The sequence below is a fragment of the Ambystoma mexicanum genome, chromosome 14 (assembly GCF_040938575.1).
Source record: "Ambystoma mexicanum isolate Mex_15411 chromosome 14, UKY_AmexF1_1, whole genome shotgun sequence".
In the NCBI taxonomy this organism is placed as follows: domain Eukaryota; kingdom Metazoa; phylum Chordata; class Amphibia; order Caudata; family Ambystomatidae; genus Ambystoma; species Ambystoma mexicanum.
Window position 1 is genome coordinate 78,414 of NC_090940.1, and position 27,360 is coordinate 105,773.

The 27,360-nt window shown below is 50.7% G+C and overlaps 1 protein-coding gene across 1 annotated transcript in view; it reads right to left on the reverse strand.

The window, feature by feature from the left end:
• The window catches only part of LOC138527324 (zinc finger protein 883-like), a 160,958-nt gene that overhangs the window by 67,045 nt on the left and 66,553 nt on the right, over window positions 1-27,360 (reverse strand). Inside the window, exon 2 of the mRNA XM_069638376.1 lies at window positions 21,009-21,146. Coding sequence (XP_069494477.1) covers window positions 21,009-21,146 — 138 coding nt within the window. The remainder of the gene's footprint in view (window positions 1-21,008; window positions 21,147-27,360) is intronic.

Genomic DNA, 27,360 nt, shown 5'->3' on the forward strand with positions numbered 1-27,360 from the left:
ATCACCTGTCCCCACCGCTGCTCAGGAGTCCACTCCCACCTTCACCTTCTTGAACATTCGAGCGTGGGTCATCCGTGTATTATTCGGATGGCAGCCGGAAACAGAGTGACGGGACTTTGCACACAAAAAATTAGCATGGACACGTGAAATCCGAGGAGTGCTGCACGCTGGCGTTGAGCATGCCAGGATCGGGGATACATAAGTATGTACAGAAGCAGCTCCAACTGTGCGTGCAAAGGGGAGGAGACAGACGAGTGGAGTACTGCGAATAATGGGTGCCACGCAATCCGTTCACTTCAGGGACCGTACAAACTTCTTATTTTTCTGGGGGATTTGTCTCTGCGCATATGCGTGTCTACTTTTGTATTTTCCGGGGCTAAGGTTGAGTTGCGTATGCATTTCTCATACTCTGGGTGCCCCTGTGTATCGCGTATCTATATTCTTACCTTTAGTGTAGCTGTCTTGGGTTCGCATACACATTTTTTGTGTTGCTAGGTGCCACTGCGTATCACGCACCACTTTTTATTTTTATGGAAGCTATCCTAGTCTCGCGTATGCATTTTTTCATTTTTTGGGGTACCTTTGAGCCTTGCTGGACCACAGAAGTATGTCTTCCATCACGTACACTGCACCCTCACTTTAATTCCCCAGGACTATTGGTGTGCCTTCCATTGTTCTCTTACACCTAGAACATGAGTGGAAAGGCCCCAAGAGGGAAAGGGGGCACAGGTGGCTGGGGTCAGTGACGTCCTGTGGAAGCAGCTGTCCCAGGCCCAAGGGTCTAGGGACCTCCTGCAGAAGCAGCTGTCCCAGCCCCAAGGGTCCCCGGATGTGCAGCTGTAGCAGTTCTCCCAGCCCTAAGGGTTCAGGGACCTCCTGCGGAAGCAGCTGTCCCAGCCCCGAAGGGTAATGGACGCTCAGCTGAAGCAGCTGCCCCAGCCCCACGGGGTAATGCCATGCCCCAGGCCACTAGTGGTCCTGCATCTGGAGGCCCGAGTAGTCCCAGCCACACAGGGTCAACACCAACACCACAGGGCAAGAAGGCAAAGCCTGCACAGCAGGAATTGGCTCAACCCCATGGCACGGCACAGGACACTGGCACGTTGAGGAAGAGGAAATTCCATGATGATAAACTCCAGATCCTCATGGACTATGTGACCATGCACCACCATGACATGTGCCTGCAACTGGGGAACACAAATCCACCTGCTCATCGTATGGTGCATTGGCAGCATGACACGGATCAGATCCACGCCTTAGGGTTTGAGAAGCGCACTGCTAGAAAGACATCACAAGGCATAAAATAAGCGGTATCGCATCGCAATTTGCGATACAATACTGCTGTTTTGCTGCGTATTTACACAATCATGTCGCACTAACTGTGAGATGATTTCCACAGCTACGGCTAATAAATAAAATGGTGCGTTAAGTCTGCTTCTGTGCACAGCGTGCACTGCAGGCGAGGCAGAAGCACCCGGGCTGGGCTAAAAACATTGTATCAATGTTATAAGCCCAGCCCGGACGCAGCGTCATTACGTTGTGAGAGGAGGATCTCAGCCCTCCTCTCACACTCTGGCTTCCGACGAAGAGGTAAGGTGGAGAGGTATTAGGGGAGGCTTGGGTGGGGGGGCCGGGCCCTTTTGAGGCAAATCTTTTCGGTGCTGCTGGGCCTGGGTGTAAGTTGCTGACAATAATATTTCTCAGCCACTTGCTTACAACCAGCACCCGCCGTAATAACACAGCCTGCTGCTCGTAGAAGAGGCCTTCTACGAGCAGCAGGCTGCGTTATTACGGCGGGTGCTGGGTGTTAGCAAGTGGCTGAGAATAATATTTCTTCCACCCGAACGGGCGGGCTGTGTGATGGTGTTACACTCTGCCACTTGACTTCACTGGTGGTTACCTAAGGGTTGTCCCGGCAAGAGTGCAGGACAGAGTCAAGTAGCTCTCAGGTGAGGTCAGTGGATTGGTTTGAGCCCAATCAAAGTAATCACCTACCAGTCCACTGTACAGACAGACTAATATGTTGCATGCTTTATCCTGGAGCTTGCCTTAGAGTCACATTAATTACTTGCCACTGTAAAAAGCAGTAGAATCTGTCACTGAAATCTGTAGTCTGGTAGGACTGCTTAAAAAGCAGTAGCCTACTGCCTAAATCTGTAGGGTTGGCAAGTGTGCCACTCTACACCCAGCACCCACAGTAAGCAGCATCAGTCCTGGGTGAAGATGTGTGCTCCCCGGACCCCTCACTGCTGATGGTGGAAACAGTGGGGCAGGGTCGGACTGAGGCATACAGTTGTCTCGGGCACCAACGCAAAGTTGCAAACCAATGGGAATTAATTCCTGTGACGCTGTTTGAATAACCCAAGGGGGATGTTTTTGATCAAATGTGATGCAAATTGTACAAGAATATTCAGCAACACTGGTCAAAACAATTAGTCACATAATTTAGTCCAGTAACTTATCAAACTCGCCCACATTGGCAAAAAAGGTGGCCCACTTTGGCCCAAAAAATGGGCCCACACAAGCATTTTGTGTTTTTGGTTAAGCCATGGGCCTATTGCCCTGTAGGCCAGTCCGAGCCTGCAATGGTGCATGGAGGTTAGCTGCCGAATGTATCACGCGGCAAGCAGCCAGAGCCAGTAGCCATGGGTCTATTGCCCTATAGGCCAGTCCGAGCAGCCTGCAGTGGTGCATGGAGGTTAGCTGCCAAATTCATCACGAGGCAGGCAGCCAGAGCCAATAGGAAGCTTTACACTGGCCATAACCTTAATGTGAGCACTGCAAAGCGCATATTAAAAGCCCCAGAACAAAAATTGTGACTTTTTTTGCTGTGCTTTGCAGACTGGAAACATGGGGGCAATTGCTGGACCCCCTGCCCCAGAGGCTCGAGGCCTCTTGTTTGTAAAGGCGAAAGGCCCCAACGCTGTCCCTGATTGCTGGGCTTGGTGTTAGCAAGTGGCTGCGCTGGCATTTGTTCGGGTGGGAGAAATATAATGTTCACTCCATAGCGGGTGCTGAGGGGCCATGTCGATTCTCGAGGCACCCCCAGAGTGAGTGTGCATTGTTGCGGGTAGGTAATGAGTTGCTCTTTGCTTATCTTGTAGGAATTGGTCTGCAGTGTAGAGGAAGATTAGGAAGAGAGGACCTTCCCACTGTGACTTGATAACAACGGGCATGAGAGGTAAGCAAAGTCTAGCCCAACTTTTTATTCTAAAATTCACGGGAGACCATTTTGCATTAAAGCTGTCAAGAGTCCCACAATGTGTAAGTTGGATACCTTAAACACCACATTTGCACAGAAAGTGACTCAAAGCTAGATAGTTCTTTTTAAAGCGGAGTTCATCCATGAGATCAAACATGCTTCTGCATTCTGAGATGTGTAGTGTTCGGTCCGGGTGGTGCAAGTACTCCAAGGAGGTTGCTTTGGGTGTACTTTGCAAATAAACTAGACCACTGTGGCTCTTGTTTAACCCAAAACAAATGTGTACTGATTAGAGCTTGGAGGTTTGTGGCAGGTAAGTTAAACTGCTGGCAATTCTGGCTTCACTGCTTAACCAAAGCATGTGATCCTGGGCAAATCATTTGACCCACCAAGTGCTGGCAAGACTAGAAAATTGAATTTTCTCCATAGGCAATGTCAGTGGCCTCAGCCCTACAGATAAGGGGTGTATCAGCCCCTTTTACTCCCTTTAAAAAAGGCAAATACACCCAACAAAAAATGTGTGCCCCTGCTTTCACCCACACAGTTCCATGTAGATTATGGTTGGACCAGTAGTACCACAGGAAGAAACTAGGGTTATATATGTAACTTGATATCATAAAATAAAAATGACACATGCACCCACTATTGAGTCTTTAATTGAAGTGTTGTTAACAATATGAAGGACACAGCACTATGCTGCAACTCTGACTGCCTGACCCAGCCACACATCCTTGAACTGAAAAATGTTTTTAGAGCTTTATTTGTTTGGCCACATTCATACAGCGAACCTTTACATTTTACAGACATTGCACTGATGTTAAACTTCAGAGGTACATAGAAATAATTTCTGCATTCTTGCAAATTCTATTTCTTGGGGTGTTAGGCAGAAACCTGTGCAGTTCCCTTGGGGAACACTGCAAAAGATTTAAGACTACAGGTATAGCAGTAAACCCACTTGGTAGCAGTCTGTACCACCCAGATTTACCTGGTAGCTGTGGCTGAGCAGTCAGACTTCCCTCAAGAAGAGTTAGGCAGTATGCAAAGTATACACAATAGGTACCAAAACACAATAGTACAAGCAAACACTGACCAGAGCTTGGTTTCAAAAGTATATTATTATTTATTTTAAAACACACATAAGTTGAAAACACTCTAGCAAAATATAGTGAAACACTTCAAACACAGTTATAAGAAAAGCAGTTTCAATCCTTTCTCCTATCTAGACAACTCTAGGTTAACACCACATAATTAAAACAGAGGTGAGTGCTTAACGTTAGATGACACTCTAGTAGTTCAAGGAAGGGATAGAAAAAGCAGAAAATAGGTTAAACACACCACTCTAAGGTTCAGATCAATTGCAATAGGCTCAAAGAAGTCCAAAGTCACAGGTGAGCAAAAGTCACTAGGCAGGGCCCACTCTTAGAGTAGCCGGAGCGAAAATGTGCCCAAGATCACACTGTTATTAGGGATTCAAAGTCTTGCAAAGAGTTAGAAAGAGTTTAGAGTGGCTCAGAAAGTTTAGCCAAGGTGTCCCAGGCACTCCCAGGTTCGAAAGCCGGGGACTAAATCTACCCCGTACAGTCGGTGGCAAGGGAAGCCAGGCAGAACACGGTACCTTAAGCGGAAAGGATCCTCCAGCAGTGGCAGTTGTTCCAGGCAGTGGCAGCAAGGCTCGACGTCGGTCAGGGGAGAAGAAAATCTCGCTGAAGAGCAGAAGAGGAAGGTCGTTGCACTGCCCGGGAAGAAACCAGCCGCGGAGTTCTCCGGTTAAAGGGTTGTACCGACTTTCGCGGTTTGGGGTAAAAGTGTGGTATTCCGGTTGCCGGGGTGCTTGGCACAGGCAAGGCGGCCACGAGATACTCCGAAGAAGCGGAAAGAAGGCGAAAACTGGTTGTCCCCACCAGTCAAGGGAAGGAGCCACTCCGTTAAGAGTTCTCCTTGGTCGTTGGGAAAAGTGGTGAGACGGTTCAGCAGGGCTCCACCGGTTGGTGTCGTCGAAGCAGGTCGGCTCAGCTCTTCCCTCGTCGGATTCTTGGTCCTGTGGCGACTTCTGAAGTTCCAGTCCCCAAAGCCCTGCTTTTATGCAGCAAACCCCCATTCACCCAGCCTAGCTGTCACTCAAACATGCTAAGTGGTGAGCCGGGCGGCTCACCACTTGGGCCAATCAGGACGGAGTGCGACTTGAGTTACCAAGGTAACTCAGTCCAGGGTGCCTAAATCCCCCTCCACCCCTCCTAAGTACCCCAGACAGAGTGGCACCACTTTGGAGGGCTTCTGTGGAGAAGCCCGCCAAAAGTGGAACAAAGGGCTCCACTTTGGGTCAGAGTTACAGAGACGAACACCAACGCCATTTTAGCATCAAGTTTTGGCAAAATAACCCGACCGGAGTTATAATAATAAATATATAAACCGGCGGTATGTTTAAGGCTACCGTAAATAAATAATTAAATGTGTTAGCCTAAAACAATGGGAAATCCCATAGGGAAATATTCGCGGTCGAATATAAAAAGTAGTTTCCACTGCCACCAGCCAAAACTCGATCAGGGGGGACGGAGACGTGCCCCCTCGACTAACAGACCCTGGGGCAATTGAATTGCCCCAGCCAGTACGTCCACAATATGATGGTTGGTACTGGTTCTGTTCAGGATTCAAGACTAGCAAAGTCTTTGGTGACTTTACATGCCCTGGGAGACAGTAGTCAGTCCCAGGGTATGGAGTCTATGTTGGGGAGTCCCTAGGACACCCCTGGGTCACTGCACAGAGGGTGCTGTGTAACCCACATCACAAAAATACATGAGGCCCTATGGAGTAAAAGACCCCATAGCCCATTCAACACAAGGTTTAACCAAGAAAACACACTTCAACATGCCCAAGAGTGAGGGTAAAAGAGTCTCACTCTTGGCAGGAGAAAAAAAGAAACCCCAGAAATCCAGCAAAGCTGCTGGGGGACTCACTAGGTAGGGAAATTCAGCCTAAACAGAGAATTCTCCCTAACATGGGGTACAACTAATTCTGGTGACATTAATATTAGTACAAAATTGCTAATCAAATAAGTTCATTTGCTATCCAAATAAATTTTAATTAGCAAAATCTTCTAATCAATTTTTAAAAACGAATTTATGCCTTGCCTCACCTGGCGAACCAAATCCAAGCTGGGTGTCAACCTCGCCTCTGCTCTGGCAACTGAAGGGGGGTCACCAGAGGAGGAGAAGCTGACCCAGCATGAAGAGGCTATGAGCCAATTCATTCTAATGGAGCAGGTGCATGGCGTGGGAGGCCAGCCAAATTACAAGGGCACATCCAGTGAGTGACTAAGATTGTGCATCTGAGTATGTGTAGTGAAGCATCACCAAGATGTATGATTGTGGTGCGCATCTGGCTGCATTTGAATGACTGCCCTGGGTGAACCATGTCGTGGTGTGCTCACTCCTGTCCAGTGTACTCAAGAGTGGATACAACCCATGTGTTGTACATTAGTTGAACATGGCCTTGTGACAGTACTCCTCCCTCACTAGCATACCCACCCAACGTCTGCAACATGATACCACAATGTGCCCTCTTGTTAGTTGCATCCTTGATGTCAGTGACTCTGCTCTGCTAGACATGTCCTTGTGTCTGAAAAACGAGTTACACTTCACGCCCTGAAACACTTGTATGGTCGTGATATACATAAAATATATTATTGTGCACTGCAGGGTATATGTTCTCTATTCACACATGTACGTAGGAGCTTTCATGCTGTATAGAACATCCAAGATGACTACCAACACCCCTTACGCCGTGCCCTGAGTGAGTGTGCATATGTCTAGACACTGCACATCCCCGCTGACAATATGGCAATAACTCCTGAGTCAAATCGTTGTGAGGCCTGATCCTGGTTACCCTCCCACACTCAGCCCACACTCCATGGGTCCATGGTCATGTCCCTCTTGTGGGTCACTGTACCTTCTTCCTATCTCAAACTCCATTTACTTACTCTCCCCACTTCACAGACCTTGGCTAGTTGTTACTCTTACAGTCATACATCAACTGGGACTGCTTCCTTTTTTCTGCACTTACGGCATGTTCCCATTGTGTTCAGTCCCTGTGCCAGGTCAACACTGGGGAGGGGAGGAGTGGAAGGTGCTGAACACGGGATCAAAAAACAAGTATTGCAGCCAGCAGGTGGCAAGTGCAAAAGTTAAGTGCAGACAACGGGTGTCTAATAAGTGCAGGTAAGGGGCCTGTACGGTTGCCGATACAGACCCAAGTGCAGGGGTTGCCAGAGGGCAGTGCTGGTGTGCTGCTGGGTGGGCAGGTTGTTAACAGTCGTCCCAAGTGTGCCTTGTAGCTGTGACTGCCAGGCTGAGCATGTACTGCAACCTGAGTCCTCACATCAACAAGAGGTTGTGTCTGGACAATTACAATTCCCGACGACAGTCAAAATATCATTCTGTATCAATGAAAGGGGAATACAAGTCCTTACAGTTCTTTGAAGCGAAAAATCTCTATCAAAGAGTGTTAGGGAGAATTCTCTGTTTAGGCTGAATTTCCTAACCTAGTGAGTCCCCCAGCAGCTTTGCTGGATTTCTGGAGTTTGTTTTTTCCATCCTGCCAAGAGTGAGACTCTTTTTCTCCCACTCTTGGACATGAATGTGTGTAATTCCTTTAAATGTCAATGTATTCTATGGGCTATGGGGTTTTTACTCCATAGGGTCTGGCCTCTGAACTTTGTGATCTGCAGTAGACCCTGCCTTACTTGCCTTGCATTTGTCCGTAAAGTATTGGTACCGAGTTGACTTCATAACCTGCCTTAATTTTTTCTCTCCCGTCCTAACGAATACTAGAGTGCCATCTAGGTTAAAGCATACACCTCTGTCTGCAAATAAGTGATGCCGGTGAACCTAGACTTGTCGAACTCTTGTTAGGGGGATTGATCTTTTACTTCGTTATAGTAATTGTGATTGAAGTTGTTTGCCGTATTAGTGCCCGAGTGTTTTCTATAGATGTGGTGTTAATAATAAATACCTTGTCCTGTAGTCCTATATCTATAGCAGTGGTCCCAGAGGGAACTGCACAGGTTTCCGCCTAACAAAGAGTGGTCGCATACATTAAATCTGTTTCTCTTGTGAAACCTCTATCTTGCAACATCCAGAACAAGTATTCTGTAATTGTAGAAGTTACTTAAGTAAAGAGAACACGCATTACCCAAGCCAGTAGGTGAGCCGTTCTACAGTGAAACTGGCCCCATTAAGATCTAATCACCTGTCTTTTGAAGTTGTTAAAGTTGTTAAAGGTCCAGTGTCTTCTGATAAAGGGGTGATGCAAGGCTGGAATTGTGGCAATACGGCTTTGGGGTAACTACTAGAACCGCAAAGGTGTGCATAACACTGGGGAAGGGAGCTGGGTGCTTTTAAGAAGATCAAATCAACAATCTGTAAGGCTGAGACTGTTGAAGCTGAGAGAAAGACAGTCTAGAAGCCAGGCAGATTTTAGTGGTAGCAGTAAGACAGACAGAAGAGGCAAAGAGGCTGCCCTTTCTTATGGCATAGGAAGGAAGTGTGCCTTGCCTACCTGTGGAGGTTGAATAGTCTTGTCTTTCCGTTGCCTAAAACCATTAAGTACCAAGTTGAAGCAGAGCTAAAAAATTGTGGTTGTCTATAATATTGTCAGAGAAAAGAGAACGTTATATTAAAGATTGTTGAAGCAGAAGAATGCCTTGGGGCAAAGGAGCCTGCCTCCACAGTGACAGTAGCTAGAAGATCGCTGTGGGGCACAGGAGCCTGCCTCCACAGTGACAGTAGCAGAAGATAGCCGTGGGGCAAAGGAGCCTGCCTCCACAATGACATTAGCAGAAGATCGCCGTGGGAAAAGGAGCCTGCCTCCACAGTGACAGTACCAAGAAGATCGCTGTGGGGCAAAGGAGCCTGCCTCCACAGTGACAGTAGCAGAAGATCGCTGTGGGGCAAAGGAGCCTGCCTTCACAATGACAGTAGCAGAAGATCGCCATGGGGCAAAGAAGCCTGCCTCCACAGTGACAGTAGCAGAAGATTGCCGTGGGGCAAAGGAGCCTGTCTCCACAATGACAGTAGCAGAAGATCGCCATGGCGAAAAGGAGCCTGCCTCCACATTGACAGTAGCAGAAGATCGCTGTGGGACAAAGGAGCCTGCCTCCACAGTGACAGTAGCAGAAGGGAGCTGCGGGGCAAAGGAGCCTGCCTACACAGTGACAGTAGCAGAAGATCGCAGTGGGGCAAAGGAGCCTGCCTTCACAATGACAGTAGCAGAAGATCGCAGTGGGGCAAAGGAGCCTGCCTCCACAGTGACAGTAGCAGAAGATAGCCGTGGGGCAAAGGAGCCTGCCTCCACAGTGACAGTAGCAGAAGATCGCCATGGGGCAAAGAAGCCTGCCTCCACAGTGACAGTAGCAGAAGATTGCCGTGGGGCAAAGGAGCCTGTCTCCACAATGACAGTAGCAGAAGATCGCCATGGCGAAAAGGAGCCTGCCTCCACATTGACAGTAGCAGAAGATCGCTGTGGGACAAAGGAGCCTGCCTCCACAGTGACAGTAGCAGAAGGGAGCTGCGGGGCAAAGGAGCCTGCCTACACAGTGACAGTAGCAGAAGATAGCTGTGGGGCAAAGGAGCCTGCTTCCACAGTGACAGTAGCAGAAGATCGCCGTGGGGCAAAGGAGCCTGCCTCCACAGTGACAGTAGCACAAGATTGCCGTGGGGCAAAGGAACCTGCCTCCACAGTGACAGTAGCTAGAAGATCGCCGTGGGGCAAAGGAGCCTGCCTCCACAGTGACAGTAGCAGAAGATCGCCGTGGGGCAAAGGAGCCTGCCTCCACAGTGACAGGAGCAGAAGATTGCTGTGGCGCAAAGGAGCCTGTCTCCACAGTGACAGTAGCAGAAGATAGCCGTGGGGCAAAGGAGCCTGCCTCCACAGTGACAGTAGCAGAAGATCACCGTGGGGCAAAGGAGCCTGCCTCCACAGTGACAGTAGCAGAAGATTGCCGTGGGGCAAAGGAGCCTGCCTTCACAATGACAGTAGCAGAAGATCGCAGTGGGGCAAAGGAGCCTGCCTCCACAGTGACAGTAGCAGAAGGGAGCTGCGGGGCAAAGGAGCCTGCCTCCACAGTGACAGTAGCAGAAGATTGCTGTGGCGCAAAGGAGCCTGCCTCCACAGTGATAGTAGCAGAAGATTGCCGTGGGGCAAAGGAGCCTGCCTCCACAGTGACAGTAGCAGAAGGGAGCTGCGGGGCAAAGGAGCCTGCCTCCACAGTGACAGTAGCAGAAGATTGCCGTGGGGCAAAGGAGCCTGCCTTCACAATGACAGTAGCAGAAGATCGCAGTGGGGCAAAGGAGCCTGCCTCCACAGTGACAGTAGCAGAAGATCACCGTGGGGCAAAGGAGCCTGCCTTCACAATGACAGTAGCAGAAGATAGCCGTGGGGCAAAGGAGCCTGCCTCCACAGTGACAGTAGCAGAAGATTGCCTTGGGGCAAAGGAGCCTGCCTTCACAATGACAGTAGCAGAAGATCGCAGTGGGGCAAAGGAGCCTGCCTCCACAGTGACAGTAGCAGAAGGGAGCTGCGGGGCAAAGGAGCCTGCCTTCACAATGACAGTAGCAGAAGATCGCAGTGGGGCAAAGGAGCCTGCCTCCAGAGTGACAGGAGCAGAAGATTGCCGTGGGGCAAAGGAGCCTGCCTTCACAATGACAGTAGCAGAAGATCGCAGTGGGGCAAAGGAGCCTGCCTCCACAGTGACAGTAGCAGAAGGGAGCTGCGGGGCAAAGGAGCCTGCCTTCACAATGACAGTAGCAGAAGATCGCAGTGGGGCAAAGGAGCCTGCCTCCACAGTGACAGTAGCAGAAGATTGCCGTGGGGCAAAGGAGCCTGCCTTCACAATGACAGTAGCAGAAGATCGCAGTGGGGCAAAGGAGCCTGCCTCCACAGTGACAGTAGCAGAAGATTGCCGTGGGGCAAAGGAGCCTGCCTTCACAATGACAGTAGCAGAAGATCGCAGTGGGGCAAAGGAGCCTGCCTCCACAGTGACAGTAGCAGAAGATTGCCGTGGGGCAAAGGAGCCTGCCTTCACAATGACAGTAGCAGAAGATCGCAGTGGGGCAAAGGAGCCTGCCTCCACAGTGACAGTAGCAGAAGGGAGCTGCGGGGCAAAGGAGCCTGCCTTCACAATGACAGTAGCAGAAGATCGCAGTGGGGCAAAGGAGCCTGCCTCCACAGTGACAGGAGCAGAAGATTGCCGTGGGGCAAAGGAGCCTGCCTTCACAATGACAGTAGCAGAAGATCGCAGTGGGGCAAAGGAGCCTGCCTCCACAGTGACAGTAGCAGAAGGGAGCTGCGGGGCAAAGGAGCCTGCCTTCACAATGACAGTAGCAGAAGATCGCAGTGGGGCAAAGGAGCCTGCCTCCACAGTGACAGTAGCAGAAGATTGCCGTGGGGCAAAGGAGCCTGCCTTCACAATGACAGTAGCAGAAGATCGCAGTGGGGCAAAGGAGCCTGCCTCCACAGTGACAGTAGCAGAAGATTGCCGTGGGGCAAAGGAGCCTGCCTTCACAATGACAGTAGCAGAAGATCGCAGTGGGGCAAAGGAGCCTGCCTCCACAGTGACAGTAGCAGAAGATTGCCGTGGGGCAAAGGAGCCTGCCTTCACAATGACAGTAGCAGAAGATCGCAGTGGGGCAAAGGAGCCTGCCTCCACAGTGACAGTAGCAGAAGATTGCCGTGGGGCAAAGGAGCCTGCCTTCACAATGACAGTAGCAGAAGATCGCAGTGGGGCAAAGGAGCCTGCCTCCACAGTGACAGTAGCAGAAGATTGCCGTGGGGCAAAGGAGCCTGCCTTCACAATGACAGTAGCAGAAGATCGCAGTGGGGCAAAGGAGCCTGCCTCCACAGTGACAGTAGCAGAAGGGAGCTGCGGGGCAAAGGAGCCTGCCTTCACAATGACAGTAGCAGAAGATCGCAGTGGGGCAAAGGAGCCTGCCTCCACAGTGACAGGAGCAGAAGATTGCCGTGGGGCAAAGGAGCCTGCCTTCACAATGACAGTAGCAGAAGATCGCAGTGGGGCAAAGGAGCCTGCCTCCACAGTGACAGTAGCAGAAGGGAGCTGCGGGGCAAAGGAGCCTGCCTTCACAATGACAGTAGCAGAAGATCGCAGTGGGGCAAAGGAGCCTGCCTCCACAGTGACAGTAGCAGAAGATTGCCGTGGGGCAAAGGAGCCTGCCTTCACAATGACAGTAGCAGAAGATCGCAGTGGGGCAAAGGAGCCTGCCTCCACAGTGACAGTAGCAGAAGATTGCCGTGGGGCAAAGGAGCCTGCCTTCACAATGACAGTAGCAGAAGATCGCAGTGGGGCAAAGGAGCCTGCCTCCACAGTGACAGTAGCAGAAGGGAGCTGCGGGGCAAAGGAGCCTGCCTTCACAATAACAGTAGCAGAAGATCGCAGTGGGGCAAAGGAGCCTGCCTCCACAGTGACAGGAGCAGAAGATTGCCGTGGGGCAAAGGAGCCTGCCTTCACAATGACAGTAGTACAAGATCGCAGTGGGGCAAAGGAGCCTGCCTCCACAGTGACAGTAGCAGAAGGGAGCTGCGGGGCAAAGGAGCCTGCCTTCACAATGACAGTAGCAGAAGATCGCAGTGGGGCAAAGGAGCCTGCCTCCACAGTGACAGTAGCAGAAGATTGCCGTGGGGCAAAGGAGCCTGCCTTCACAATGACAGTAGCAGAAGATCGCAGTGGGGCAAAGGAGCCTGCCTCCACAGTGACAGTAGCAGAAGATTGCCGTGGGGCAAAGGAGCCTGCCTTCACAATGACAGTAGCAGAAGATCGCAGTGGGGCAAAGGAGCCTGCCTCCACAGTGACAGTAGCAGAAGGGAGCTGCGGGGCAAAGGAGCCTGCCTTCACAATGACAGTAGCAGAAGATCGCAGTGGGGCAAAGGAGCCTGCCTCCACAGTGACAGTAGCAGAAGGGAGCTGCGGGGCAAAGGAGCCTGCCTTCACAATGACAGTAGCAGAAGATCGCAGTGGGGCAAAGGAGACTGCCTCCACAGTGACAGTAGCAGAAGGGAGCTGCGGGGCAAAGGAGCCTGCCTTCACAATGACAGTAGCAGAAGATCGCAGTGGGGCAAAGGAGCCTGCCTCCACAGTGACAGTAGCAGAAGGGAGCTGCGGGGCAAAGGAGCCTGCCTTCACAATGACAGTAGCAGAAGATCGCAGTGGGGCAAAGGAGCCTGCCTCCACAGTGACAGGAGCAGAAGATTGCCGTGGGGCAAAGGAGCCTGCCTTCACAATGACAGTAGCAGAAGATCGCAGTGGGGCAAAGGAGCCTGCCTCCACAGTGACAGTAGCAGAAGGGAGCTGTGGGGCAAAGGAGCCTGCCTTCACAATGACAGTAGCAGAAGATCGCAGTGGGGCAAAGGAGCCTGCCTCCACAGTGACAGTAGCAGAAGGGAGCTGCGGGGCAAAGGAGCCTGCCTTCACAATGACAGTAGCAGAAGATCGCAGTGGGGCAAAGGAGCCTGCTTCCACAGTGACAGTAGCAGAAGGGAGCTGCGGGGCAAAGGAGCCTGCCTTCACAATGACAGTAGCAGAAGATCGCAGTGGGGCAAAGGAGCCTGCCTCCACAGTGACAGTAGCAGAAGGGAGCTGCGGGGCAAAGGAGCCTGCCTTCACAATGACAGTAGCAGAAGATCGCAGTGGGGCAAAGGAGCCTGCCTCCACAGTGACAGTAGCAGAAGATTGCCGTGGGGCAAAGGAGCCTGCCTTCACAATGACAGTAGCAGAAGATCGCAGTGGGGCAAAGGAGCCTGCCTGCACAGTGACAGTAGCAGAAGATTGCCGTGGGGCAAAGGAGCCTGCCTCCACAGTGACAGTAGCAGAAGATTGCCGTGGGGCAAAGGAGCCTGCCTTCACAGTGACAGTAGCAGAAGGGAGCTGCGGGGCAAAGGAGCCTGCCTCCACAGTGACAGTAGCAGAAGGGAGCTGCGGGGCAAAGGAGCCTGCCTTCACAATGACAGTAGCAGAAGGGAGCTGCGGGGCAAAGGAGCCTGCCTTCACAATGACAGTAGCAGAAGATCGCCGTGGGGCAAAGGAGCCTGCCTTCACAATGACAGGAGCAGAAGATTGCCGTGGGGCAAAGGAGCCTGTCTCCACAATGACAGTAGCAGAAGATCGCAGTGGGGCAGAGGAGCCTGCCTTCACAATGACAGTAGCAGAAGATCGCCGTGGGGCAAAGGAGCCTGCCTTCACAATGACAGTAGCAGAAGATCGCAGTGGGGCAAAGGAGCCTGCCTCCACAGTGACAGTAGCAGAAGGGAGCTGCGGGGCAAAGGAGCCTGCCTTCACAATGACAGTAGCAGAAGGGAGCTGCGGGGCAAAGGAGCCTGCCTTCACAATGACAGTAGCAGAAGATCGCAGTGGGGCAAAGGAGCCTGCCTCCACAGTGACAGTAGCAGAAGGGAGCTGCGGGGCAAAGGAGCCTGCCTTCACAATGACAGTAGCAGAAGGGAGCTGCGGGGCAAAGGAGCCTGCCTTCACAATGACAGTAGCAGAAGATCGCAGTGGGGCAAAGGAGCCTGCCTCCACAGTGACAGTAGCAGAAGGGAGCTGCGGGGCAAAGGAGCCTGCCTTCACAATGACAGTAGCAGAAGATCGCAGTGGGGCAAAGGAGCCTGCCTCCACAGTGACAGTAGCAGAAGATTGCCGTGGGGCAAAGGAGCCTGCCTTCACAATGACAGTAGCAGAAGATCGCAGTGGGGCAAAGGAGCCTGCCTCCACAGTGACAGTAGCAGAAGATTGCCGTGGGGCAAAGGAGCCTGCCTTCACAATGACAGTAGCAGAAGATCGCAGTGGGGCAAAGGAGCCTGCCTCCACAGTGACAGTAGCAGAAGGGAGCTGCGGGGCAAAGGAGCCTGCCTTCACAATGACAGTAGCAGAAGATCGCAGTGGGGCAAAGGAGCCTGCCTCCACAGTGACAGTAGCAGAAGATTGCTGTGGGGCAAAGGAGCCTGCCTTCACAATGACAGTAGCAGAAGATCGCAGTGGGGCAAAGGAGCCTGCCTCCACAGTGACAGTAGCAGAAGGGAGCTGCGGGGCAAAGGAGCCTGCCTTCACAATGACAGTAGCAGAAGATCGCAGTGGGGCAAAGGAGACTGCCTCCACAGTGACAGTAGCAGAAGGGAGCTGCGGGGCAAAGGAGCCTGCCTTCACAATGACAGTAGCAGAAGATCGCAGTGGGGCAAAGGAGCCTGCCTCCACAGTGACAGTAGCAGAAGGGAGCTGCGGGGCAAAGGAGCCTGCCTTCACAATGACAGTAGCAGAAGATCGCAGTGGGGCAAAGGAGCCTGCCTCCACAGTGACAGGAGCAGAAGATTGCCGTGGGGCAAAGGAGCCTGCCTTCACAATGACAGTAGCAGAAGATCGCAGTGGGGCAAAGGAGCCTGCCTCCACAGTGACAGTAGCAGAAGGGAGCTGCGGGGCAAAGGAGCCTGCCTTCACAATGACCGTAGCAGAAGATCGCAGTGGGGCAAAGGAGCTTGCCTCCACAGTGACAGTAGCAGAAGGGAGCTGCGGGGCAAAGGAGCCTGCCTTCACAATGACAGTAGCAGAAGATCGCAGTGGGGCAAAGGAGCCTGCTTCCACAGTGACAGTAGCAGAAGGGAGCTGCGGGGCAAAGGAGCCTGCCTTCACAATGACAGTAGCAGAAGATCGCAGTGGGGCAAAGGAGCCTGCCTCCACAGTGACAGTAGCAGAAGGGAGCTGCGGGGCAAAGGAGCCTGCCTTCACAATGACAGTAGCAGAAGATCGCAGTGGGGCAAAGGAGCCTGCCTCCACAGTGACAGTAGCAGAAGATTGCCGTGGGGCAAAGGAGCCTGCCTTCACAATGACAGTAGCAGAAGATCGCAGTGGGGCAAAGGAGCCTGCCTGCACAGTGACAGTAGCAGAAGATTGCCGTGGGGCAAAGGAGCCTGCCTCCACAGTGACAGTAGCAGAAGATTGCCGTGGGGCAAAGGAGCCTGCCTTCACAGTGACAGTAGCAGAAGGGAGCTGCGGGGCAAAGGAGCCTGCCTCCACAGTGACAGTAGCAGAAGGGAGCTGCGGGGCAAAGGAGCCTGCCTTCACAATGACAGTAGCAGAAGGGAGCTGCGGGGCAAAGGAGCCTGCCTTCACAATGACAGTAGCAGAAGATCGCCGTGGGGCAAAGGAGCCTGCCTTCACAATGACAGGAGCAGAAGATTGCCGTGGGGCAAAGGAGCCTGTCTCCACAATGACAGTAGCAGAAGATCGCAGTGGGGCAAAGGAGCCTGCCTTCACAATGACAGTAGCAGAAGATCGCCGTGGGGCAAAGGAGCCTGCCTTCACAATGACAGTAGCAGAAGATCGCAGTGGGGCAAAGGAGCCTGCCTCCACAGTGACAGTAGCAGAAGGGAGCTGCGGGGCAAAGGAGCCTGCCTTCACAATGACAGTAGCAGAAGGGAGCTGCGGGGCAAAGGAGCCTGCCTTCACAATGACAGTAGCAGAAGATCGCAGTGGGGCAAAGGAGCCTGCCTCCACAGTGACAGTAGCAGAAGGGAGCTGCGGGGCAAAGGAGCCTGCCTTCACAATGACAGTAGCAGAAGGGAGCTGCGGGGCAAAGGAGCCTGCCTTCACAATGACAGTAGCAGAAGATCGCCGTGGGGCAAAGGAGCCTGCCTCCACAGTGACAGTAGCAGAAGGGAGCTGCGGGGCAAAGGAGCCTGCCTTCACAATGACAGTAGCAGAAGGGAGCTGCGGGGCAAAGGAGCCTGCCTTCACAATGACAGTAGCAGAAGATCGCAGTGGGGCAAAGGAGCCTGCCTCCACAGTGACAGTAGCAGAAGATTGCCGTGGGGCAAAGGAGCCTGCCTTCACAATGACAGTAGCAGAAGATCGCAGTGGGGCAAAGGAGCCTGCCTGCACAGTGACAGTAGCAGAAGATTGCCGTGGGGCAAAGGAGCCTGCCTCCACAGTGACAGTAGCAGAAGATTGCCGTGGGGCAAAGGAGCCTGCCTTCACAGTGACAGTAGCAGAAGGGAGCTGCGGGGCAAAGGAGCCTGCCTCCACAGTGACAGTAGCAGAAGGGAGCTGCGGGGCAAAGGAGCCTGCCTTCACAATGACAGTAGCAGAAGGGAGCTGCGGGGCAAAGGAGCCTGCCTTCACAATGACAGTAGCAGAAGATCGCCGTGGGGCAAAGGAGCCTGCCTTCACAATGACAGGAGCAGAAGATTGCCGTGGGGCAAAGGAGCCTGTCTCCACAATGACAGTAGCAGAAGATCGCAGTGGGGCAAAGGAGCCTGCCTTCACAATGACAGTAGCAGAAGATCGCCGTGGGGCAAAGGAGTCTGCCTTCACAATGACAGTAGCAGAAGATCGCAGTGGGGCAAAGGAGCCTGCCTCCACAGTGACAGTAGCAGAAGGGAGCTGCGGGGCAAAGGAGCCTGCCTTCACAATGACAGTAGCAGAAGGGAGCTGCGGGGCAAAGGAGCCTGCTTTCACAATGACAGTAGCAGAAGATCGCAGTGGGGCAAAGGAGCCTGCCTCCACAGTGACAGTAGCAGAAGGGAGCTGCGGGGCAAAGGAGCCTGCCTTCACAATGACAGTAGCAGAAGGGAGCTGCGGGGCAAAGGAGCCTGCCTTCACAATGACAGTAGCAGAAGATCGCCGTGGGGCAAAGGAGCCTGCCTCCACAGTGACAGTAGCAGAAGGGAGCTGCGGGGCAAAGGAGCCTGCCTTCACAATGACAGTAGCAGAAGGGAGCTGCGGGGCAAAGGAGCCTGCCTTCACAATGACAGTAGCAGAAGATCGCAGTGGGGCAAAGGAGCCTGCCTCCACAGTGACAGTAGCAGAAGGGAGCTGCGGGGCAAAGGAGCCTGCCTTCACAATGACAGTAGCAGAAGGGAGCTGCGGGGCAAAGGAGCCTGCCTTCACAATGACAGTAGCAGAAGATCGCCGTGGGGCAAAGGAGCCTGCGTTGTCGAGAGGAAAGCGACCCCTAAGAAGATGCATCCTGACAAATGATATTCAAGACGCTGCAGAAGGTACAAACATATGGGCAATTGTGGAAGCAGAAGTGGTACTTTTGTCTTTGAACTGTATCAAGTCCATCCTGGAAGAAGTCATCCAGGATTACCATTGGTGCTGTTTTCTTGGCTGACATTGGAGGGAGAACTTTTCAATAGACAGATAAAGAGCTGTCACCAGTGGATTTTTGTTTGCTTCTTTTGGAACATTTCAAGAGCTGATTCAAGACTTTACTTTTCTTTATCAACACTTGGAGAGACTGACTTTGGACAGTCCTGGGAAAGGGATCCAACCAGGACAGGTAGCGGTTATCCAAGTCACTGGTTGTTTGATAATCACTTATTTATATTGTTTTGATTCACTGTGTGTGTTTTCGTTGTTCAGTGTGAGGACCAGTTTTGTGTTTGCTAGGAGACTTTCCCTTAGAACCTAGACTAGGTAGGGAACCCCTGGTACAGTGGCTTAGTTAGGGTTTCCTTGCATGCTTTTGTATTCATAAAATGTCTACTATTGAGAAAACCACAAGCAGTTGTCCGCCTCACAGTACTGACCCCTTACATATTAATAAGCCGCCTCAGGGAAGGACATATGAAATCACTAATTGCTGGTCCTGACAGTGCAAGCTGCGCTGCACTAACATATTTCATTTGAGTGCAATTCTGCAGTGCAATGCATAGCTTAATGGAGTATTCTTTGTTATATTCAGTTCATGCAGCTTCCAAATACCAGCCCGCATGCTGTAGAATAATATCAGCCCACTCCACGGTGTAATCTCCTCCGGGCACAGGCCGGATGCCCGACCCCCCCCCCCCCCCAGCCGACCCTGCAGGCTTCACTGGAAGGCGCTCCCACTTTCCCTTCGCTCTGTTTCTTCATACCCTCCTTTCTGACCTGCCCTTAAAGCTCATCCACTCTAATTACATTTAGTTTTTGATGTCATTCTTCTTTTAATCACTCTGTTGCTATAATTTGTACAGCGCTTTGGTGCACAGTGCTTAATAAATAAACACATTTTTTTTCGATGACCGAAGGCTGCTGTTTCTGGTATCTGAATTCATCAGTCCAGGAAGAAGTGGGCGGGGCACTATGGCTTCTCAGACGCTGCGAGTGGCTATTTCAAATGATGGATGGGTGCCCATGCAGGGTTGGAAATAGAGGGGAGCTGGGAACTATTTAGATCCTGACTGTAGCCTGGAAGAGCCTGGCAAGCTGGGCACCAACAGCTACCAGGAGCTACATTTGGCGTCCCAGGCCAACTGGTGCCAAACAACCGTATTTAAGTGAATTTAGGGAAAATGTATATTGAAACAATAGAAACATCTATGCGACATTTAAAGCATAAGGGGGTCATACATAAAGTTACAGGTTTCCAGCTTATGTGGAGGTTAGATTTTCAGAATTCTGTGTATTCGCTCCTCGTTTCCCAGTGGCGGCTCCTGGTCACTGGTTAGTGTTGGACACCCAGGAGCTGCTTTCAGCTCCTTGTTTCCCAGTGGTGGAGCCTGGTCACTGGCTAGTGTTGGACACCCAAGAGCTGCTTTCAGCTCCTTGTTTCCCAGTGGTGGACCCTGGTCACTGCTTAGTAATGACACCCAGGAGCTGCTTTTAGCTTGTCGTTTCTCAATGGTGGACCCTGGTCACTGCTTAGTGTTGGACACCAAAGAGCTGCTTTTAGCTTGTCGTTTCCCAATGTTGGACCCTGGTCACTGCTTAGTGTTGGACACCCAGGAGCTGCTTTTAGCTCGTCATTTCCCAATGTTGGACCCTGGTCACTGCTTAGTGTTGGACACCCAGGAGCTGCTTTTAGCTCCTCGTTCCCCAGCGGTGGACCCTGGTCACTGGTTAGTGTTGGACACCCAGGAGCTGCTTTTAGCTCCTCGTTCCCCAGTGGCGGCTCCTGGTCACTGGTTAGTGTTGGACACCCAGTAGCTGCTTTTAGCTCCTCGTTCCCCAGTGGTGGATACTAGTCACTGGTTAGTGTTGGACACCCAGGAGCTGCTTTTAGCTCCTCGTTCCCCAGTGGCGGCTCCTGGTCACTGGTTAGTGTTGGACACCCAGGAGCTGCTTTTAGCTCCTCATTTCCCAGTGGTGGATACTGGTCACTGGTTAGTGTTGGACACCCAGGAGCTGCTTTTAGCTCCTCGTTCCCCAGTGGTGGATACTGGTCACTGGTTAGTGTTGGACACCCAGGAGCTGCTTTTAGCTCCTCGTTTCCCAGCGGTGGTCCCTGGTCACTGCTTAGTGTTGGACACCCAGGAGCTGCTTTTAGCTCCTCGTTTCCCAGTGGTGGATACTGGTCACTGGTTAGTGTTGGACACCCATGAGCTGCTTTTAGCTCCTCGTTTCCCAGCGGTGGTCCCTGGTCACTGCTTAGTGTTGGACACCCAGGAGCTGCTTTTAGCTCCTCGTTTCCCAGTGGTGGATCCTGGTCACTGGCTAGTGTTGGACACCCAGGAGCTGCTTTTAGCTCCTGCTTATCCAATCTTACGTTCGAGCCCTGCCATGAATTAAAGGGGGTGAGGGAAGGACTGAAGACCACCTCCCTGATGACAGTGAAGGCAATAATTGGTTTCGCCACTTCCAATCCCACCACTCTTGCTTCAATCAAGCCCAAGAATTAAATCAGTATAAAACCTTATGTTGGTCTTAAGACATCTGTTGATCCCTCAACGAGAAAGTAGCCAGAAAATACAAAGTCCAGGCTGTTCAAAATGTTCTTATTATGGCTAACAACAATCTGCTAACACGTAACTACTCAAAGAAAACACACACCCGGATCCAGTATAACCAGCCTTGCCAAAATACTGCCACCGAGCTCCAGGTGGGACACCGAGCTGGGGTGTCTGAGCTGGACACAGTCACCGGGGCCTCCTGGTGCTTCCTCCTTATGTATAAGGGGGCCTTCAACTCCTGCAATGGAAAAATAAACAAATACGATCCTTTAGTTCATTATAAGAGCTGCTGGTGTTACAGTTCTGCTGGTGTCTGGAACCTGATGATGGCGTCCAGCCAACACAATACTTGAGAATCGGTCTCAAAAGCAATCAGTGCCAAACTCGACTCAAGCATCAACCATCTGACATTAAATCATGAGGGAATAATGAGACATAGAAGAAAGACTGTAGAAAATACCACTGCATCCTGGAATCACCATTAAAGGTTTACAAAGAACAACTTGTACATGATTTGCAAGGAATCCACCCACCCCTGAAACACTTTATGTCGGTCATGTCCTACCTCCTCCCAATAAGTTCAGGCAGTGCAGGGACCCCCAGTGAATGCACGCAGTGTAGGGACCCTCAGTGAATGCGCGCAGTGTTGGGACCCCCAGTGAATGCAGGCAGTGTGGGGACCGCCAGTGAATGCACACAGTGTGGGGACCCCCAGTGAATGCACGCAGTGTAGTGACCCCCAGTGAATGCAGGAAGCGGGGGACCGCCAGGGAATGCAGGCAGTGTGGGAACCCCAGTGAATGCGCGCAGTGTAGGGACCCCCAGTGAACGCAGGAAGCGGGGGAATGCTCAATGAGATCAGGAAACCCTGTGAGTGCAGGAACCCCCAGTGATGGAAGCCAACCTCAGTTAATGCAAACACCCTCACACCTGTGTGAGACCCCTCTGGGCGCAGGCAATACCAGTGGGCATAGACACTGCTTATTTATTTATTTTATTTATTTGCTTATACCGTGCTGTAAGCCAGTAGGCATCTGGGCGCCAACATACAGACACGGAACACAAAACTTACAGGAAACAGGACATCACATATAACATATAGGAGCTGCCAAGGGGGCACTGTTCTAACTCGAGGTTGGAATTACCTGAATAGGTGGGCTATGAGTTGCTTGCAGAAGATGGTATATGTGGGCTCTAGTCTTATCTATATGGGTAAGTTGTTCTATTTAGTTGCAACCTTAATATGGAATGCTTTGCGCAGTCCGTTCGTTCTCTTATGCGTTGTAATCAAGATATGTCCCTGCGTTTCTGATCTGAGGGCTCATCCTGGTTGTTAGGCAGAAACCTGTGCAGTTCCCTTTGGGAACACTGCAAAGGATTTAGGACTACAGGTGTTAGCAGTAAACCCACTTGGTAGCAGTCTGTACGACCCAGATTTACCTGGTAGCTGTGGCTGAGCAGTCAGACTTCCCTCAAGAAGAGTTAGGCAGTATGCAAAGTATACTCAATAGGCACTCAGACACAATAGCCCAAGCAAACACTGACCAGAGCTTTGGTATCAAGGTATATAATTATTTATTTAAAAACACACTGATTGAAACACTCCAGCACTATTATTGTAAATTACTCTCAACACAGTTACTATTATTATATATACATCCCTTATTCCTTATCAGACAAGTCTTAGTTAACACCACTTATTTCCAGACAGAGGTGAGCGCTTAATTATAGATGGCACTCCAATAAATTAACGAAAAAGGGAGGGAAAAAGGCAGAATGTAGGATAATACACCACACTAATACTTAGGAACTCTTAGGCAAGGCAGGAAAGTCAAAAATTACTTGTGAGCCAAAGTCCATAGGCCGGGCCCACTCTTGGAGAGAGCAGAACACAAATGCACCCAAGATCACACAATGACAACAGGCTTAAAAAGTCTTGCAGGGAGTTCAGAAAGGTTTTAGTTAGGCTCAGAAAAGTTTAGCCAGGGTGTCCCAGGCTAACCCAGGTTCGAAAGCCGGGGGCTAAATCTACCCAGTACAGTTGGTTGCAAGGGAAGCCAGGCGGAACACGATACCTTATGTGGAAAGGATCCTCCAGCGGGGGCAGTTGTTCCTGGCAGCGGGTGCAAGTTGCAGCGTCGTCCAGAAGAAGAGAAGATCTCGACGTGGAGGAAAGATGAAGGTCGTTGCACTGCCAGGGAAGAAACCAGCCGCAGAGTTTTCCGGTTAAAGGTACTACCCTTTGATTAGCGGTAGTGGTAAAACGTGGTATCCCGGTTGCCGGGGTGCTTGCCGGGGTGCTTGGCACAGGAAAGGCGGACACGAGATGCTCCAGGAAGCGAAAAAGGAAGCAGACTGGTAATCCCCACCAGTCGAAGGAAGAAGACTCTCCGGGCTGGAGATCTCCTCTGTCGTTGGGAAAAGTGGTGAGACAGTTCAGCAGGGCTCCACCGGTGGTGCCGTTGTAGCAGGTCGGCTCAGCTTCTCCCTCGTCAGATTCTTAGGTCCTGTGGCGACTTCTAAAATTCCAGTCCCAAAAGCCCTGCTTTTATGCAGCATACCCCCATTCACTCAGCCTAGCTGTCAATCAAACATGCTAAGTGGTGAGCCGGCCGGCTCACCACTTGGGCCAATCACACAAGTGCAACTTGAGTTACCAAGGTAACTCAGTCCAGGGTGCCTAAACCCTCTCCCACACCCCCTGTGGTACCCAGACAGAGTGGCACCACTTTTGGAGGCTTCTGTGGAGAAGCCAGCCAAAAAGTGGAATAAAGGGCTCAACTTGGGTTGGAGTCACAGAAGCGAACACAAACGCCATTTTAGAACCGAGTTCTGGCAAAAAATACCAACCGGAGAATTAATATTAATTAAATAAACCGGCGGTATGTTCGAGGCTACCGTAAATAATTAAATAAAGATAGTAGCCTAAAACAATGGGAAATCCCATAGGAAAATATTCGCGGTCGAATATAAAAAGTAGTTTCCACTGCCACCAGCCAAAACTCGATCAGGGGGGACGGAGACGTGCCCCCTCGACTAACAGACCCCGGGGCAATCGAATTGCCCCGACCAGTACGTCCACAATATGATGGTTTGTACTGGTTTCTGTTAATAATTTGGGACTAGTAAAGCCAATGGTGAATTTACATGCCCTGGGAGACAGTAGTCAGTCCCAGGGTATGGAGTCTATAGTGGGGGGTCACTATGACACCTCTGCGTTACTGCACTGAGGGTGCTGTGTAACACACATCACAAAAACACATGAAGCCCTATGGAGTAAAAGACCCCATAGCCCATTAAGCACATCTAGAGTCAAAGAAACACACTCAAATCATGCCCAAGAGTGAGGGTAAAAGAGTCTCACTCTTAGCAGGAGAAAAAAATAAACCCCAAAAATCCAGCAAAGCTGCTGGGGGACTCACTAGGTTAGGAAATTCAGCCTAAACAGAGAATTCACCCTACCACTGGTAGATAGCGGACGATCTTCTCTTTAAGGCATACTGGTGCTTTCCTGTGTATACACGTATGTGCCAAGGTCAGAGCCTTAAACGGCATTCTGTCTTCCACAGATAACCAGTGCAGGTCTCTTCTGTCTTCACTGATGTGTTCCTTCTTTTTTATGATTCTTACTGTGTTATTCTGAATCATTTGGCATTTTGCGATGCACCTTTTGTTCACCCCTAACAGTAGTGCATTACCATAGTCCAGTCGGGACACTATGGTTGCTCTAGCAAGAGATGCACAATTTTCTTCACTCAGGTACGGCCGAATTGCCCTGAGGTGCCGTAAATAATATGAACAATTCTTGCCCATGTGCTTGATCTGAGCCTCAGCACTCAGAGATGCTTCCACTAACATCCCAAGTGTTTTCACTTTGCTCACTACTTTTAATCGGGGAGTCATTAATGAGGAAGGACTCGTACTGATGATTTAACTTGGCCCGAGCTTGATTTGTTCCGAAGACCCTAAATTCTGTCTTCTTGCCGTTTAGGCACAACCAATTGTTGTCCATCCAGGTTTCTATTGACGTGTAGGGTGCCTTAACATTTGCACTGTCTTGGGAGTAGTCACCACTCAGTTATACCACCAAGTGGGTATTGTCTGTGTAGTTGGTGAAATGCGCACCAATTTTGTCTAGAACTACACAGAGAAACCTGATGTAAAGGTCGAAGAGGAGCAGTGATAAACGTGCCCCCTGTGGGACTCCACAGAAAATAGCTGTCTCGTTGGAGAAGTTGTCACCCCAATGGACCTTGGATTTCCTATCTGATAGGAATGATGTTAACCAGCTAAATGCTTCTTTGGAGCAATTTGCCCCCTTCTCAAGTGCTTGTTTGAGCTGTTTGTGATCTAAAAGATCAAAAGATGCACTAAGATCAAGAAGTATGAGTAACCCTGTGTTCCCTTTTTCAATTATGCTTAGCATGTGCGTCTGTATGTCGAGCATTGCCGTTTCCAGGCTGTGAGCCGTTCAGATGCCCGATGCCTGTAGTTGGGAGGTGGCAATCTTATCCAGCACTTTAAGAATGAAATTCCAATTCGTGATGGGTCTCAGATTTCCCGGCTCCCGCTGATCTAACTCCGGTTTCTTCACCAGTGGTGTAATGGTTACTGTTTCGATGTTAATAGGGACAATGCCGTCACGAAAGGAAGCATTTACAGTTTTTTGTGAGAAGAGGGGCAAAGATATTGATGTTCTCCCGGATTCGTTTTGGAGGAAGGATGTTTTCGGCTCATGTAGTTGGCTAGAGTTCTAATCATATCCTCTGTAGTAACTTTATGAAAATGAAAGAATTCCTGATGAGTGGGTGTCTCTCTTCCTATAGATGGATCTGCCGGTCTAGTGATGTTATTTGGGCTTCTTTTATCAAGTCCCTGGCTTTTTAAATTTTATCTGTGAAGGCTGTTTGAACTTTATCACAGTCTTCTTGGGACATTGAGAAGGTAGGGGCTAATGAGGATTTCAAACAATCTACTGGTTGAGTTTTCATCTCACCTAATTTGTTCATTAAAGTAATAGTTTTTTGCCTCACAAATATCCTTTCTATAGGTTTTCTCACTTTCTTTCCAACTTTCCTTGTTACTCTGTGATGGGTTCTTCTGCCATCTGTCCTCTTTTTCTTTTTTCAGCTCAACTAATGTGGAGTTAAACCATTTCTGATGGTTCTTATTTGGTCTAACTAGCTTAGTTTTTAATGGTGCTTTCGGTTCCACCAAGTCTTCAGCATATGAATTAGGAAATTTGCGACGAGTTCATCACATGAGTCTTCCTTTTTGGAAGCCTTCAATACTTTCCCTATGTATTGTTCCAGATTTACCGGCTCTATCTTTTTCTAGTTCCTGCTACAAATCTTCTTTGGCTCAATCCCCTTGTTTTTCAGAAGGGGGTCTTTAATGGACAATGTGAAGATCACTTTAAAGTGGTCAGGCCAGATAGATGGCGTGGTTTCATATCCACTGGTCTCTAGATTGTGTGTGACAATCCAGTCCAGTTGGTTTCAATTTTCTATAGTGGGATCCATATTCATGTCCCTGAAGTCTATGTTGTTTAAAGCTTTCTCAAGGTAAGTGGCCTCTTTGTCTTTCAAATTCCTGTGCCATCTATTGAAGTCACCAAGTACCAGGATGGCAGTGTTGGTGCCCTTCAGAATATTTAGTTGCTGTATAATATCGTCATTGAAGTCTGATGGAAGGGATGGGGGTGCAGGCTCCTCTTCAAAATGGCCGCCGCGTCTTCTTGATACCACCCTCGCCTTGTCCTGCATCGCTGTTCCCGGCCGCCTTACCCTGATAGGCTGAGCCGTGTCCTTAAGGCCCAATCAACCGCCGGATGGCGTAAGCCGGCCCACATCTCTAAGGCACATGGATCCAAGGCTGATGCCTGTCCTAGCCTGTCGTGCCGCATCGGAGCCATGAGGCGCGAAACTATGCCCTTTTTCCCCACTTCTTGAACACCTGGCAAGGCAATCCACATCCGACGACTCCAGACATCCGCTTGATTAGCTGCCCGTCCTCTGATCACGCAGCCCGCACTGCCGGAAGGCACGAGCCGGCTGTGGTCCCTTGCACCAAGGTCCCCGCTATAAGGACCTGTCCGCTGCGAGCCGCGAGAGAGCGGTCTGATCTCTCTGCAAATCCAGATAGCAACTACACTACCACCGGAGCCAAGGTAAGCGCCTGGCTCTAGATAAACAATGGCGCTCTTAGAACTACTAGTTACCTAGCCGCTGACTCAATCTGCCCTCTGACTATTCTACGTATGAGCTATCTTGTTAGCGTGCCAGTATGTCACTTGATTTTAGCTGCTACTCTAGTCACCCCATTTACATGCTATCCTGCTAGTGTACCAATAATCCGAATCTAGCTGCTACTCTAAATGTGTTGCTAGTCACCCCATTTACATGCTATCCTGCTAGTGTACCAATAATCCGAATCTAGCTGCTACTCTAAAT